Raw genomic sequence first — 17,811 nt, 5'->3', positions numbered from 1 at the left:
TGTATAAAAGTGTTGCCAACGTTGAGAGAATAAAAGTTTACCGATTGAACAAGCGCGGGAATTTTAAAATGAAAATTCCGGTACTGAGCCAATTTCCCCCGAACAATTCAAATTTCGATTTAAATAGTTGAGAAGTAATCATGTCCACTTACATGCACCCCTGGCCCGGTTCGGTCTCGCTAGTGGTATCCAGGGTCGTTGCGGTGGTGGAGCTACGGTCACTGTAAACAAAAAGAAAATACAAAAAATTAGCAACGATTCAATTCAATAGCATTTTATGTACTACGCAAGTGTCAATTCAATGTCCACCGTGGCGCAATCGACAATGCATTTACCGTTAATCGATTGAAATTCTTTCCTTTAAACTTGCAGTTGCATTCGGTTTCAGAAAAAAAACGCATTAAACGAATTCTTTTACGACGTTCTCAGCCGTTGAGGATGTCGAGGAAGATGCGAATAGTTCCCAACGGTTGGTGGAAATTTTACGAGTCCCGCCCGCTACGGATGATTAACCTTTTTTTTAAAATAACTTTTTATCGTTTCCTCGAATGTTTTGCAGTTTCGCAAGTTTTGCTTCGGCGAAAGCTTCTGGAATTACAGCTTCTGTCAGTACTCTGCAACATTGTAATTGATATCGAGAGAAGAAATAGACCAGAACGTGACTGAAGTAGATCAAAGTAGGCACACTTTCAGTTTATGTAGATCAGTACAGTCTCCCAGCCGCGTTGGATCGATTCCGAAGCCTCTCTCACAGTCTATCTCCACCCAAGCATCAGACCTTATAAATCTTTCATTTCTTTTGCCCATCCCTGCCCGGGTCCGCTTCCACGCCACGGAATTAAACTATGAATGAGCGACCATCACCGGGGATTGAACTTCGATGCTACGCCCCGGTAAAGGATGCAAATGTGCCCACAATACAATTTAAGCTGGAACTTTTAACGATCATTTTCTTCCACTTTTCTCGTGCACACAATGCACAACCTAAGTCTATTACATAGTCTTCAGTGGGGGAGGGAAAGGAAAAAAACGCCATCGCAAAGGTGAAACCGATTTTCGAAGATAAACTTCGAACGAAGCACACAGGCGCGGCAGGCCCCGGACAGACCCGGGAAAACAACAACAATTGATTCGCCCATCATCTCTGAGCGAATTCTGTTTTGCTGTGCCGTTTAAAGGCATCCAACACGACACCACGCGGAACGCAGCGCGCCCTTCTCCGAGGGTCGGGAGAAAACTCAACCGAACCAGGAGACAGCAGCAGCAGCAGCAGGCAATTAGCAGCGCAGGGCAGCTCGATTTTAACCGCGGCCCCCGTCTTCTTGGGGTGCGGAACTGGGCCACACTAATAACCCGGTCATAAATCAGGAAAAATGCATCGAAGATTGGCGTGCTGCACGGTCATCGTTGCCCGGGAATTGGGGCTAAACTCGGGTGATAAGCAGGATACCCTGTCCCGTGTCTCCACCGTTGAACTGGACTGACTGGCAGCATTGGGCTGGGTTTTGTTGGTTTAATACTGACTTGAGCACAGGTGTTGTTTGGTAACTAGGTAACGCTTCACGACACTGGAAAAAACTTCGTGTAACGACTTGTAAACCCATTATGACTAAAGGATAGGAAAATAACCAATTGAAACATTTTTCGAATCATTTCAACTTGAAAGTTACGCAGTATTTGAATGGTACATGACAATGAAGAACTGATTCTAATGGAATATTACATTGGGCCCTCTCGCCCTCGATTCAAAAATTGGTTTGTACGAAGTAATTTTGAGCAAACATTCCGATCAAATCGAAGAAAAACATCCCAGTTTGACAAGCAATTTGTTATTGATTAGCTATAAAATAATATCACCGAAAACAAACAAGTCGCGAACTTTAGCTAAAATTTAGTTTTAGTGTAAAGACAACCACGTCCACAGAAGGACACTGCACACTTAAAAAAATCCCTGCACGGAAAGACCGAAATCAGCATTTTGGCGAAAAAATTAGTTGATTTTCTGATTTTAACAGTTCGGTTGAAAAGTTCGTATCGTTTAATAGAAACACACATTTTTTGCCAAAATTCGTTTTTATTATTCAACATAATTGCCATCAGAGGCGATACAGCGATAATAGCGATCTTCCATTTTTTCGATACCATTTTTCTAGTACGATTTGTCCTTTGCCTCAAAATAGGCCTCAGTTTCAGCGATTACCTCTTCATTGCTTCTAAATTTTTCACCAGCGAGCATTCTCTTGAGGTCTGAGAACAGGAAAAAGTCACTGGGGGCCAAATCTGGAGAATACGGTGGATGAAGGAGCAATTCGAAGCCCAATTCGTTCAATTTCAGCATGGTTTTCATCGACCTGTGACACGGTGCATTGTCTTGATGAAACAAAACTTTTTTCTTCTTCAAATGAGGCCGTTTTTTTTTAAATTTCGTCCTTCAAACGCTCTAATAACGCTATATAATAGTCACTGTTGATGGTTTTTCCCTTTTCAAGGTAGTCGATGAAAATTATACCATGCGAATCCCAAAATACAGACGCCATAACCTTACCGGCCGATTGTTGAGTCTTTCCACGCTTTGGGTTCGGTTCATTGCGTGCAGTCCACTCAGCTGACTGTCGATTGGACTCCGGAGTGAAGTGATGGAGCCATGTTTCGTCCATTGTTATATATCGACGAAAAAAATCGGTTTTATTTCGATATAACAGCTCCAAACACTGCTCAGAATCATCAATTCGTTGTTGTTTTTGATCGATTGTGAGCTCACGCGGCACCCATTTTGCACAAAGCTTTCTCATATCCAAACATTCGTGAATAATATGTCCAACACGTTCCTTTGATATCTTTAGGGTGTCAGCTATCTCGATCAACTTCACTTTACGGACATTGAAAATCATTTTGTGGATTTTTATCACGTTTTCATCGGTAACAGCCTCTTTTGGACGTCCACTGCGTTCATCGTCTTCGGTGCTCATATGACCAGTACGAAATTTGGCAAACCACTTACGAATTGTTGGGTCGCCCGGTGCAGAGTCTGGATAACACTCATCAAGCCATTTTTTGGTATCGGCGGCACTTGTTTTCATCAAAAAGTAGTCAACACACGAAATTCCTTTTTTTCCATTTTTTTCACAATAACAAAAGTAGCTTCACTCAAAATGCAATATCTCACAAACTAATAATCAGACAGCTGTCAAATTTATACACGTATTTTTTGAAGGTTGGTACTAACTGAAAATGGTATGGATTTAATTCTGGTGGCGCCCTCTCATAGAAACGATACGAACTTTTAGCCGATCTGTAGTTAGTTATTTTTTGAGACAACTAAAAAAATCTTACTTTTGCTAATTTAGATTTTTTAATTCTAATTCCCTGAATAATAATAAAATATTTGTTGAAATGGCTATTTTTTTAGTTGAATTCACCAATTAAACGTGCTGCCATTTCTCAGCTAAGGCGCACTTCATTTCTATTCAACTAATTTTTTAGCTGAATTAGAGAAATAAAACGTTGTTTTCAACCAATATGAATGGTTGAATTTGTTTCTGCAATTTTCAGCTATATGGCGCTCTGTAACCGAGAAAATGTTAACGTCGTAATGACTACTAGCCACTAGATGGCACACCACAACCGAAAAAAAATTCAGTCGCGGTTGTCTTTTCTTTATTGGCAGGTATAAATACGATGTTGTAGTGGAGAAAAAGACAAAAACGAAACGTAAACTACTTTTTGAAAATTTTTCTTCATTCGACTTCGCGAAATCGACTCTTTCACTGAAAACTTTGAGCACTCGGAAAACAAAAACCGAATACAAGTAGTTTGACACTCACTTCACTGTTCCGCGTAAAAACATTATTACGCAATATCGCTTCAAATGCGCACAAATTCTGAATAAATACACTTTCCAATAAGAGTTTGCGCCATTTTTACAAATCGTTTTAGAAATTTATGTATATGGATATATCATAACACATGCGAAAAACATCTAAACAATTTGCAAGCAGTTGCAATAAGAAGGTCCTTTTTAGCTTTTTAATAGATTGTTTTGATTTGACACTTCTCATGAGTTTTTGGCTAATAATCTTGTTAATAAAACCCATTTCGTTTTTATTTTCTTTGTGCTGTCCTTCAGTAATAATGGTGATAGATAAATAGAAACAATTTCTCTGATTTTAATAACAAAATTAGTTGTCAATGAGAATTTCGTGTTGGATTGAAATATTGTTGGTTGGTGTCCAGGATATTCGCCAACTAAACAAATTCTCTAAAAATAAGGGTTTTTTTCAGCAAAGTGAATTCACAATTTTAACTAATTTTATAGTTATTTTGGAAATTTTGTTATTAAAATCAACTAATCCAAAAACAGTAATACGAATTAGGCGCAGAGCTAATTTCGGTCGTTCCGTGTGTGATTTTACATCTTATTAGATGCACATAAATGGAGCGTCGCAGCTCACGCAAATTCACGTGCAATACCATTTAATATTGTGTCTAAAACTCCATGACATGAAATTCGTTGAAAAAAAAAAAAGAATACTGATAGCAACCGCCGCGACTTGAACCGAGAATCATTGGATCGCATGTACGTGTCTGTTAATCGACTGAGCCACAGAAGCATGCATTTAAATTCATACAGTCGCTAGCATAATGCAAGTTACAGTCGAAACCAGTAAAACTCAAGCTAATCTAACATTAAGTCAATAAAAATGAAATTATCCGTCATTTGACGAATTAGGTCTTTATGAATTACATCGTATGTGGAGAATTAAGTCTCCTGTTTTATTCAGATTTTTTTGGTGTGTGCATTCCGAACTCTCTGCGAATGCTATGGACTGTGATAGTAAGCTGTAAGTAAAGAGTGTTTTTTAAGAGGCTGCTGATTTCAAATTAAAATTAAACACATGCCAAATTATGAATTGGCTAACCTTTTTTTTATAATTCAATAGATAATTTCTTAGCATTAAACATTTAAATATGATTTCGAACATATGGCCGCCATGACCATTTTTTCACAAAGGTCATTTTTCTGGAGATCCAACTTTCAACCACTTTGTCAACCACTTGGGGGCGCATTTCAGCAATGACACGTTGAATATAGGTTTCCAAAGCATCAATCGTTGCTGATTTATCCACATAAACTGAAATGTTCTTTCAGGAAGTCGACTGTTTCGGCCGCAGTATGACAAGTGGCATCATCCTGTTGAAACCACATTTCGTCCACATCCATATCTTGAAGATTTGACAACAAAAATTCATTGATCATGTTTCTGAACCGACATTTTCACCAGTCCATAGACCGCACCAAACAGTACATGAAATTTTCTTTTATAGATGGCACCAATAAGCCACTGAAGTATTATTATGAATTCGTAATGGTAATAAAGGGTGATTTTAATTGTCATACTTGTTCAGTTTGGTCTATAATTCAATCATGAATCGACTTACGAACGAACAACGCTTGCAAATTATAGAATTTTACCATCAATATTCATGCTCGGTTAAGAGATTAAGAGATCCCCTTTTTTATCGGTAAATTGTGTTCAGCGACGAAGCTCCTTTTTAGTTGAATGAACACGTCAACAACCGAAATTGCAGCATCTGGAGCCAAGCCCAGCCAGAAGCATTTCAAAAAGCTACCAATGTATCCCAAAGAAAGTCACTGTTTGGTGTGGATTATAGACCGGTGGCATCATCGGGTCGTACTTCTTCAAAGGAAACGATGGGCGCAACGTTCGGGTGAATCTGTGATGATTGACGATTTTTGGCCCAAAATTGAACAATTGGACCTGCCTAACAGGTGGTTTCAAAGCCGGGGTAAAATGAATGATATACAAAAAAAAATCAACAAGACGGTGCCACATCGCACACGGCACGCCGAAACAATGCCCAAAGTGAGAGCCGCCTTCGATGAACAATTTTGGGCCCGTCACTTGGCCACCTGGATCGTGTGATCAAAACCTATACCTCTTAGAAAATCACCCTTTAGTTCGAATTTCGTAAACATTGAGTTTTTGTAATCACTGCGAAAACCTTATTGTACATGATTTATATATCGAACGATCTTTTAATTCCATAAACTTTTCAATTTAAAAAAAACGATATAAAGAAGAGCGAATGTTTTAGAAGTACATTGATCTATTTAATGGACTTGTCAGTTGATGCACAAAAAAATACTGTGGCTATACCGATCTCCGATTTTTGGTAGCACAGAAAATAACGGTCAAAAACAACAACCTCAAAATAATAGCCAAAATTATTTTATTTTAACTCGAAAACTGGAAATCGTTGACGTCAAATGTATTTCTCATATCAAGTTACTGAAGAGAGCCCTTACCATTTTTGGAGTTTCACAAAAGCAAAATGATAACATAATGTTATATCAATTGGGAAGTTCATTAAGATTTCATTCTGATGTTGCTGCTGTCATAATCCGATTTCGATTTGTTCTCATTCTGATGCTTGACTTTACTCGTGAGTGCTACCTAACAGACGACGTGGTCTGCTCATTTACGAACTGATGTATGATGAAGAGTTCATCATCGGTAAACGTGATATTTTCCAATCTTCCTTCCGCGCCTATCTTCAGCAGCGCCATCCCTTTTTTATACTAGTTCTTGTTTGTGCCCGATAGAAAGGTCTCGAACGTTCTGGATCTTGTTTTAGGGCTTCGTCTGAAAAGTTTATTTCATCTTTTTTATTCGATTCGATTCTGCTGTTTTCCAGTTCAATCGTTTTTGCCGGCATGCCGGGCTTAACCTGTTCATCACGGTAATAGTACGATTCAAAAACGACTTCTACCACTGCCTTCTTGCCGTTCGATATCTCTCGCATTCAACTCGTACGGCTTCCAATTTTCAACCATTTGGATGAACCGTTTTTTGTCACGCACAATTTTTCATGTCTTTAGTAAATTCCGGCCTTTCAGAGGGATCGTTGTCCTCAACCACGAAATCATCTTTTTTGAACCCTTGAACTAAAAGGTAAACTTTTTGCCGTCATTTTCGACACTTTTGCGAACCCAATGAAACCAAATCACAGAGTGTGAACTATATACATTGAAATTACAGCAGTTTGAGTGGGAGCGAATTTAAAACTTCTAAAATATTCATTGTGTAGAAGATAAGCCTAACGTTTCCATTAAAAAATGGACTTTCTTCGGATGATGATAAAGAAAAGCTAAGACAGACAATTGCTTTTGATAAATATTCCATGGAAGTAATTTTGATAAATTTTCCATTGAACCGGACTTTCTTTCGATGCTCTGATTGTTGTCTAATAGTGTCAAGACGCCAGAACAGGCGTATCCGACGTCCACAAAGTGACGCACGATGTCCGTTTTCGATGCGGCGGGAAGGCCTTCTTTGAACGCACACACTTCCGAACGGAGTCACTTCACTGTTTTTGCCATCCCGGATAGAGTTCGACTGATAGAGCTGTCCAATTTGGTCTGTTGGGTTACTATGATTGGTGCTGCAAGGGTAAATCGTCAGTGCGAGTGAAGGTAAACCCATGAAAAATCGACAATTTTCGTGCCTTTTTTTTAAATGCAAAAGTTGTAATCGTTATCTTAGGAATTGTTTCAACACAAAAAAATAGTTGAGCATTTGAGGGTTTTTGGTTTGTACAGAAAAAACTACATATTTCATTCCAATTTTCTTCGCGCTGTGCCTTCGGCTCGTTGGTGCTTAAAGCAGTTCAAGTTGAACTGCCATTTCCACCTAGCAGTTCAATTTGAACCGATAAACAGACGCAACAACACTATTTATGTAACCCTTTAAAGATATTACACCAAGAGCAAACGAGATATTGCACCTTAGTGACTAAATTTGGCACCATGTCCGCCCTGCGGTCAAAGATTTGAAAATTCGATTTTTTTTCATTGTTTTAGAAATGCATGAATCGTCGAGATCTGGTGAAATCGCGAAATAAAAATTTTTGAAAAAAAATCGACTCTGTGGAACTTTTTCTAGTGCCGACTTTGGGACTTGGAAAAAGATTACCGAAACCGATTTTTTTCGTGTGATGACAAATGTTTCAGAAATGCATGGATATGCGTTTTTCCGAGCTTCTTAGCCATTTGAGCACTGAAGCTTAACGAAAGTGGAGATGACCCTATTTTTTTTTTTGTTGGCACCCTAATGTCGATGTCCCGTCCGTCAACAACACAAATGATGGGCTTCAGTCACTCAGTCTTGAAATCAAATAAGTGCGTTCCATAAAACACGCTTTTTAACTTAAATTCTTTCGTGGTTTCCTTTGAAAAACTGTCCGATTTCGAAAGATGTCATTTTCATTGCCAGATACTCAAGCTCTCAACATTAGACCGGTGGTGCCATCTCTTGTAAAAAGCTGGAAACTCACTTCCAGATTAGATTTCGGCACTATCGGGTAAATTTCTAGTGAATGTAAAAAACTTAGGCAAAAAACCCATCGACAGCGAATTCGCTTATTCGATTTTTCTATTTCAAGCTCCAGTTTCAATCCCAATTACTTGATCCATCATTCGTAGACTGATCGGCGGCGGATCTACAAAACCATAAATAATCGGCTACGGTATATCACCGAATTCGCCCGAACGCAATGAGGTGATCAAAACTGGCAATTAGAAAACTGATTTATGTGCACCAGGCTTCGAGTGGCCTGTCTCTCGTTTTGCGTGGGAACTGAAATTCCATGCAACGCGATCGCAATCTCTTACAAAACTCAGATTAACGATCCTCGAGGAGGTCAAACGAAGGAAAAAAAATATGTCTACCCACCCCCTTGCTGGGATCGGCTGATCGAACCCCCCTTGGATTGCATCTGCCATCAACTCTGCGCACGTCGTTGTCACTTAGCAAATGGTAAATGTTGCCAGATAGAGAATTATGTATTCTCACCCATGCACACTCACTCCTCCTGCTGGTGGTGGTGGCAGGTTCAAACCAGATGTCCGTGGCCGGTTTGCAACTTGACAAGAGCAAAACTCCGTTGCGGAGTTTCATAATCGAATCACACCGCGTGCAGTCAGAACCGGAGAGTGCCATTCCGAACCGTCCCAGGCCTACGCCAAATAATTATCCGGAAGGCGTGCGCGCGTCTGTTCTGGTTTGTAAGATTGTGGAAGTTTTGTAGGTTCCTTTTCGAATGGCAACACCCGATGACAAAGTAGTGAGGTTTCCCGCTGTACAAAGGCGGAGGACCGGTTGTGGTCGACCCCCTTTCTGCGGCACAAAGCAGGCGGTGGAATGCACAGCCAACAGGGTGTTGAGTTGAGTTATCTACTGCGGTCGTTGGTTCCGCTGACCCACGCTTCCAGTGGTGCAGCAACAGTGGGGGGGTTGATGCAGTTTTTTTTCTGCAAAAAAAACAACATCATCTGGAAATGTTATAATATCTCGCGTCACTGCCTGGTACAAAATGATAGATCGACAAAACAGTGATATTCCGAAGGGGTCAAACCATATCGCGGGAGGGACCATCGCAAGTCTCACTTGGTTACCAGGAAGTGCTCTCCATTTCTGGTCCGATTCAGTTCATTGTAATTTTGCACTAAGGCGACTCTATCTAGTTTTCCAGCTCTAACATCAATGTTCCGCTTGTAACAACATCTCGGAATTAATTCACTCGATTGCACATCGTCTCGGTGAATTATCACGCAAGCCGTTCCGTTCTGTGCCGGCCGGCCGGTCTCAGTTTGGGGGCCAGACACAAGGAGGTGTTCTCGAGTGGATTGCGGACGAAGACCTGCAGGCCCCCTCGATCTGGATGCGAGTGGTGCGAGTGCAGTGACAGTATAAATTTAAATAAATCAGCAATTGTTTGTCACGATAATTGCCAGCAAATGTGCGAGCAATAAAAATAACTCGCGGCTGGACATTTCGTCTGTTGGAACGGGCCCGGAGCTGGGGATAATGGCCACTTTGACGACAATTGATTTAGTTATAATGGTCTCGAATGGAAAATAAAAAAGAAGAAAAAAAATAATAATAACAAACACTTCGGCTAAGGGGAAAGGAAAATTACTGCGATGTTTGCTTCAGTGCAGTGCAGTTATAAAATGCACTGAAATGCGGCCATTGTTCTGTGACGCCGTGGATTTAGAAGCCAAACGGAATTGCCACGCGGGAGGAAATTAAATTAAAAAAGTAATTCGATTGTAGCGCCCTAGGTCTGTCGCGGATCGTAGACCAAACGCCCGATGCGCCATTTTGTCGTGGATGTCAATCAGGCCTAGGGCTCAACTTGACAACCAACGCGTAAAAGACAAAAACTAGAACACCGTTTGGAAAGGTATTCCTGACTTTGAACATATGGATCAGCGTTTTAAAAATTATTCCAATTAGCATGCGTTGAAAAACTCAGCAAAGAAGGACAATCTTGAATCTAAAGAGTCGACGCATGCTACGATGGAGTGTTCTGGTTTACAAAATCAAATGAATAGAGTTCAGAATAATAGGTCGAAATCGCCGCCTATGCACAACAGTACATCTTGAAGTTCTTGTAAAATAGAGAAAACTTTACGACTGCTTAGTGGTGGTTCGGTAGTTCAACATTAACTGCTATGCACTGATGAGTCGAAGACGAAAAGTACAATCAATAATAAATAAAGAAAATGGCTGGCAGGAATAAAAATAATTCCAACTCTGCTGATCAATCGTTCCCTATTTCAATATCCCTATTTTTCCTTTCTGTCATTAGGGTGACCATTTCCATGTTAGGGTTAATCGAAAAATCGATTTTTTGGGAGCTGATTTTTTTAAACTAATGATCTGGTTACCGATTTTTGTAATTCTTGGATATTTTGTGTAAAACAAGACTATACCCTCCAGAAAAAATACATGACAATTAAAAAAAAAGATTTTAGTGTTTGAAAGCGCTGCTGTTTCATTTTTTTAACGGTTTTCGTGCTTGGCGGTTCTATCCGTAGGGCGCTGGTCTTACAAGCAAATTGTCGTTTGTTCGAGGCCCGGTCTGAAAGGATTCTTAGAGTCAGTAGGATAGATGAGCTAGCCATGCAATGGTTCTGTACGCTATTATTTTACTACAAAATCTGTTAAAACAGAAGGTCACTAAAGGAATGTAACACCAAGAGTTTGCTTGATAGACATGTTTTTCGTTTAGTAGTTAGAATCTTTTGAAAATTTCAAAAGATTCTAAAAAGGGTTCACAGATACAAATCCATTGCCGGTACTATGATTAAGAAATTATCAAAATCATGAAACATTACTTCTCTTGAGACCATGATTTTGTAAGCAAATATCATAAAAATGTTCATGATTTAAATCATTTTGCTTATAATATCATTAATAATAGGTATGTTCTCATGAGAAGACACGTTTCATGATTTTCATAAATTTTTAATCATTTACAAAAAAATCTCAAAAACGAATATTTTAATATTTAAATTATATTTTTTTATGTTGAAACTATAGACATTTCGAGAAAATTTGTTATTGTAAACCTAGTAACAAATTTGATAAAACTCTCCACTGCATACAGATATAGTGTTCAAAATTTCAAAAAAATCAGTACAGTCAGTGCAGTAAAACTTCATTCAATTCAATTGAAACCGAATGTGAAACACACTGACGATCTCTCTACTGCAGTAAACTTCACATTCTAACACACATCCTTCACTGTCGCACCGAATGGGCATCATCCCGTCCTTCATTCGTTTCTCATTCTACCGAAGCTCAGTTTACCCACCGTCATTTCATCTCTTGAAGTAACAAAATATCTCTTACAATTCAATGAGAGAGCGAATTGATTCAAGATACTAGATGAAAGACAAACCAGATAGCTGAAATATCAATTACACAATACATATACAGGGTCCGGCACTCGAAGTGTTTAAAAGGCCATAAATTCAGTTTGGAAAATTACTTTTACTTAATTCCAAGTACAAAATGTGTAAAAATAATACAAAATTCAGAATCAATTCACTTTTGCTCGATATGACCACCTTTTGCCTTGACTATGGCCTTGAGACGGTCAAAAAACGAATCGCAAGCTGCCCGAATGTGACTTGCAGGTGTATTTTGGCCCACTCGCGGACAATAACTTTTTTCAGCGCCTCGAGACTGGTGTATCTTTTAGTTCGGACTCTGCTCTCCAAAATGGCCCAAAGAGAATAATCCATTGGATTCGCATCTGGTGAATTCGAGAGCCATTGTGTGGACGTGATGAAGTTCGGAACGTTGTTTTTCAGCCATTCTTGGTTCACTTGAGCTTTGTGAGACGGTGCCGAGTCCTGCTGAAACGTCCATGGTCTGTCACCGAAATGTTTGTCTGCCCACGGCTTCAAAGCAACCTCCAGAATACTTTCCCGATAATATGTCGCATTTACCTTGACGCCAGGCTCGAAGGTCTGAAGTTGGTTACACTTCGAGTGCCGGACCCTGTAAATTAATAGTTTCCTCAATCAGCTTTCAGTTTTAACACTTCACTCCATTTATAATTCTATTCATTCGAACTTGCTCACTACCAACAGCGAAGACAACGAAGAAGCTAAACTGCTTGGCACTTTAAACTGAGCAAGCAAAACTTCAAATGACTAGGTACGATTATTCAACGGACGATGAATTCTGGGAGCTTCACTTGACAATGGCAGCAAGAGTCATATGAATTTGTATCGATATGCTGACGGTCTGTGGACATAAATTTCATTTTCATCTGATATCATTCGATTGAAAATGAAATTTTACCACACTGAGTTACAGTACACAGAAAGATATTCGTTATCGTGGTCATGATAAAAAATATAGCAAAACCAATCATTTTATCTTCTCATGAAATCATGACAATTGTGCAAAAGTAACGCACGGAACGCTTCGTAACGCATTAAACTTTAAAAAGTAATGCATGTAACGCTTGTAATTAACAAACGAGTAACGCTTATAATGTGTCGTAACGTCATAACTCACAAAAAAGTAACGCATGTAACGCTTCATAACGCCTTTAACTTACCGAAAAGTTACGTATGTAACGCTTCGTAGCGCCTATAACTAACGAAAAAGTAACGCCTGTAACGTTTCATAACGCCTATAATTAAAAAAAGTAATGCTTTGTAATTTACAAAAAAGTAACGCATGTATTCGTAACACCTTTAACTAACAAAAAAGTAACGCATGTAACGCTTCGTAACGCTTTAAACTTACAAAAAAGTTACGCATGTAACGCTTCGTAACGCCTTTAACTTACAAAAAAGTAACGCATGTAACGCTTCGTAACTTACAAAGAAGTAAAACATGTAATGCTTCGTAACGCCTTTAACTTACAAAAAGGTAACGTATGTAACGCTTCGTAACGCCTATAAATAACAAAAAAGTAACGTATGTAACGCTTCCTAACGCCTTCAACTTACAAAAACGTAACGCATGTAACGCTTCGTAACTGACAAAGAAGTAAAACATTTAATGCTTCGTAACGCCTTTAATTTACAAAAAAGTAACGCATGTAACGCTTAGTAACGCCTTTAACTTACAAAAAAGTAACGTATGTAACGCTTCGTAACGCCTATAACTTACAAAAAAGTAACGCATGTAACGCTTCGTAACGCCTTTAACTTACAAAAAAGTAACGCATGTAATGCTTTGTAACACCTATAACTTACAAAAAAGTAACGCATGTAACGCTTCGTAACGCCTATAACTTACAAAAAAATAACGCTTCGTAACATCTATAACCAGAGATGCCATTTATACAGATTTATCTGTATTATACAGATTTTTACATGCACATACAGATTTCATACAGTATACAGATTGTGTACAGGTTTTTTAAACTCAATACATATTCATACAGATTTTTCAAAAAAGGAATAATAAAAATAATTTTGTTCGTCTGAGCTCTCTTTGGTAGTAGTGACGAGATGAGAGTTTTGTAATCAATCGACAAATCACAAATTGATCTAAAAATCTTTAAATGGTGTTGATAGTTTAAGTTGAGCGCTGAGATCCTACATCAACTCGCCAAGCCAACATTTTGAAAGTATATGAAATTGAAATTTTGTTTTGTTGACTCCGATTGGTGATGAAAATTTTAAAGCGTTTGTTGTCGTCGTTGTAGAATGATATGAATATTGAGCACTCATTCAATTTTTCATTATAAAACCATAAATTTTTGAATAACATTAACCTCAACAAATTTTTATTATAAATATTTCGATTCTATAGTGGATACAGATAAATACAGATTTTTCATTTTGGGTAATAACAGTTCGGCTGAAAAGTTCGTATCGTTTAATAGAAACACACATTTTTTTGCCAAAATTCGTTTTTATTATTCAACATAATTGCCATCAGAGGCGATACAGCGATTATAGCGATCTTCCAACTTTTCGATATCATCTTTGTAGTACGATTTGTCCTTTGCCTCAAAATAGGCCTCAGTTTCAGCGATTACCTCTTCATTGCTTCTAAATTTTTTACCAGCGAGCATTCTCTTGAGGTCTGAGAACAGGAAAAAGTCACTTGGGGCCAAACCTAAAGAATACGGTGGATGAGGGAGCAATTCGAAGCCCAATTCGTTCAATTTCAGCATAGTTTTCATCGACTTGTGACACGGTGCATTGTCTTGATGAAACAAAACTTTTTTCTTCTTCAAATGAAGCCTTTTTTTTAAATTTCGTCCTTCAAACGCTCTAATAACGCTATATAATAGTCACTGTTGATGGTTTTTCCCTTTTCAAGGTAGTCGATGAAAATTATACCATGCGAATCCCAAAATACAGACGCCATAACCTTACCGGCCGATTGTTGAGTCTTTCCACGCTTTGGGTTCGGTTCATCGCGTGCAGTCCACTCAGCTGACTGTCGATTGGACTCCGGAGTAAAGTGATGGAGCCATGTTTCGTCCATTATTATATATCGACGAAAAAAAAAATCGGTTTTATTTCGATATAACAGCTCCAAAAACTGCTCAGGATCATCAATTCGTTGTTGTTTTTGATCGATTGTGAGCTCACGCGGCACCCATTTTGCACAAAGCTTTCTCATATTCAAATATTCGTGAATAATATGTCCAACACGTTCCTTTGATATCTTTAGGGTGTCAGCTATCTCGATCAACTTCACTTTACGGTCATTGAAAATCATTTTGTGGATTTTTTTCACGTTTTCGTCGGTAACAGCCTCTTTTGGACGTCCACTGCGTTCATCGTCTTCGGTGCTCATATGACCAGTACGAAATTTTGCAAACCACTTACGAATTGTTGCTTCGCCCGGTGCAGAGTCTGCCTATAACTTACAAAAAAGTAACGCATGTAACGCTTCGTAACGCCTATAACTAACAAAAAAGTAACGCATGTAACGTTTCCTAACAAATATAACTTCTTTAAACGTAACGCATCGTAATTCGTTTACCGCAAGAATCTAACCCTTATAACGATTTTTAACATTCATAATTTCCACAAAATAATTCATATGATTTAAGAAAATGATCGTATGCAACGCAATCTACCTTCTTTAAGGGCTAAGGCCAGTAGGTCGCGTAAAACCATGTGGCTCGCTGTGCGTATTACATTTCTATCCATGCACTCTCGCAAATGTGCAAAATGACTCTTGATGTGGCTGGGTTGCCAAGAAAATTTTGATATTTTCGGTTACAAGTTTGACTACATCACAAAAAATCCAAGAAAGCTACCGCTTGTTTGGCAGCCTTTTTGAGCCGATTTTATTTCTCTCTCATGTTTCGTTACGTTACCAGGGAACTAAAATGGCGCCGCCATAGAAATCGACTTACCTTCACAAAAATAACTTTCACTTCATTTTTATCGCGACAACATATATGGTTTTATGCACTAATCGCATCTAAATTAAATTATCTAGACATTGTCAGGATAGATTTTTGATCCATGCTTTTGAAGGCGAGATATTCAATGAACAAGTGGAAAGTTGTCATTTTCAGCTAAGCAATTCTTCCTTCAGAAAAAAAAACTTTCCCGGCCGCTAAAGACAATGAATCATTTTGAAATTTTCACAGAATAATCTAAACTAATTTTCTAAGAGATTGTCAGTTGGGTTTTTTTTATATTCGTCACCGTTGCTGAGAAAATCAGATTACCTTTACACAGGCGTTGACTCAGATAGGCATAAAAAACTTCGTAACGTATATAGCTTCAAAAACTAAATTATTATTTTATGTATTATAATATTATAATTATGATTGTCATTTATTTTATCTCGGTTTCATCCTCCATTTTATGTGGTTTTAACTCTGTTCTGCTTCGCTACGTCGCTCTCAAAACCTCTATCTCACGGTGTAATCTACAGGATCAACAGCCCCAAAATATTACTCAAACTTTTTTTTTCGTTTCTGTTTCTGATTTCGGGAGGGTCCACAACGAGTACGTATTCCAGTTTCTGGTAAGTTCTTCACATTTTTTTTTGTTTTTGCATGACAATGTACACCAAGAAAGCATTGATTATACCGAATTTTGGATTCCGTCCTTCAACTACTTTTGTCATACTCGTCGTCGTCTACGAAGTGTAAACACGACAACGCCCAGATTCAATATTCACTGGCCTATTCGTAGCAAAACCAACATCAACAGTCCATTCGCGGAGAGAAAAAGTTGAAATGTCAAGAGCTCATTAATTTTCTTAGGTAATAAGTACTCGACGGATACCCAAATACAAAACAAGCATGGCATGCTTCGATTGCCAGTGTTGGCGACAAATTTGGCTTCACAAGTGAAGGTGAGCGAGCGTCTTTTGCGAGAGGTATGCCAACAAGCGTCGTTGATTTTTCCCACCGATCTTTGAGGCGAATTGAGCTGACTTTGGACATTGCGAAACCAGAACCCGGTCGAATCAGGAATCAGGAATCAGAACAAATTGGCTCAAATGGCACGTTCCCCTTGATATTTGGAGATTTGTGCCTTGCCATCAATTTGTTTTTAGCATCATTTTCCCGATATATAAGAGGGAAGGATTGAAAGGAAATGGTAAGGGTTGAACTAGGAGGATGGGAAAAATTGACGACACAAAAACACATAAAAGCAGAAGTAAATTCTGCACCCCTAAGGGATGCTGAACAATCTGCTGAGGATCACATTTAGTGGAAGCAGAAGGAAATTCTGAACCTCTACGAGGTCCCGAACAGTCTGCTGTTAATAAAACCTCCAACCCCCGAGAGGATTTAGAGATCTTACAAAAGCGACACCATTCTGCACTCCCGGAAGAATGCAGAACGACTCGCAGTATGTACGAGCAGAAGTAAATGCGGTACCCCCCAGAGGATGCCAAACAATCTGCCAAACCCTATTTAAGGTGAATACAGAAGGGATTCATTCACTCCAGGAAGAACGATGAACCCTTCTGACTATAGCTCCTTACCACATTGGGTGAGAAACGAGAGAATATCCTTCAATTTTAGCTCCGCATACACAGACTCAACCATGTATGGAGAACCAAAAACCCGGATACGTAGCTGCGTCAATGCGGGACAGTTACATATCAGATGATATGAAGTACCATAATCGCATTCACACAAATCACACGAATAATACTCAGCACGTTGAATAGTAGCCATGTGATAATTGAGTTTGCAATGTCCAGTCAGAGCTCTGACCAGAATACTTCAATGATACTTGGAGAAATGCAGTAGACACTTTGACATTTTCAGATTTAAATCTGGTAGAAATGCTTTTGTCTGAGCGCAAGTTTGCAAGCTGCGCCAGTAGCTGGCATGTTTGGATGCAGCCCAAGAACGTATCTTGTGCTTTATCCAACTAGTTGAAAGTGGTAAAGCTGGTTCAGGACCAACGAAATCATTCGTTGCACCAGCTCTAGCCAACTCATCAGCCCATTCATTTCCAGTAATACCAGAATGGCC

General features: G+C 38.9%; 1 protein-coding gene across 1 annotated transcript in view; it reads right to left on the bottom strand.

Moving 5' to 3' along the window:
* LOC131437376 (CCR4-NOT transcription complex subunit 6-like) overlaps positions 1-17,811 on the bottom strand; it is a 287,533-nt gene that overhangs the window by 25,877 nt on the left and 243,845 nt on the right. The window contains exon 4 of the mRNA XM_058606677.1: positions 153-221. Within this exon, the coding sequence (XP_058462660.1) occupies positions 153-221 (69 nt within the window). The remainder of the gene's footprint in view (positions 1-152; positions 222-17,811) is intronic.

The sequence above is a fragment of the Malaya genurostris genome, chromosome 1 (genome assembly GCF_030247185.1).
Source record: "Malaya genurostris strain Urasoe2022 chromosome 1, Malgen_1.1, whole genome shotgun sequence".
NCBI lineage: Eukaryota > Metazoa > Arthropoda > Insecta > Diptera > Culicidae > Malaya > Malaya genurostris.
The sequence above is the reverse complement of the archived record's forward strand: the minus strand, read 5'-3'. Positions and strand labels throughout refer to the sequence as shown.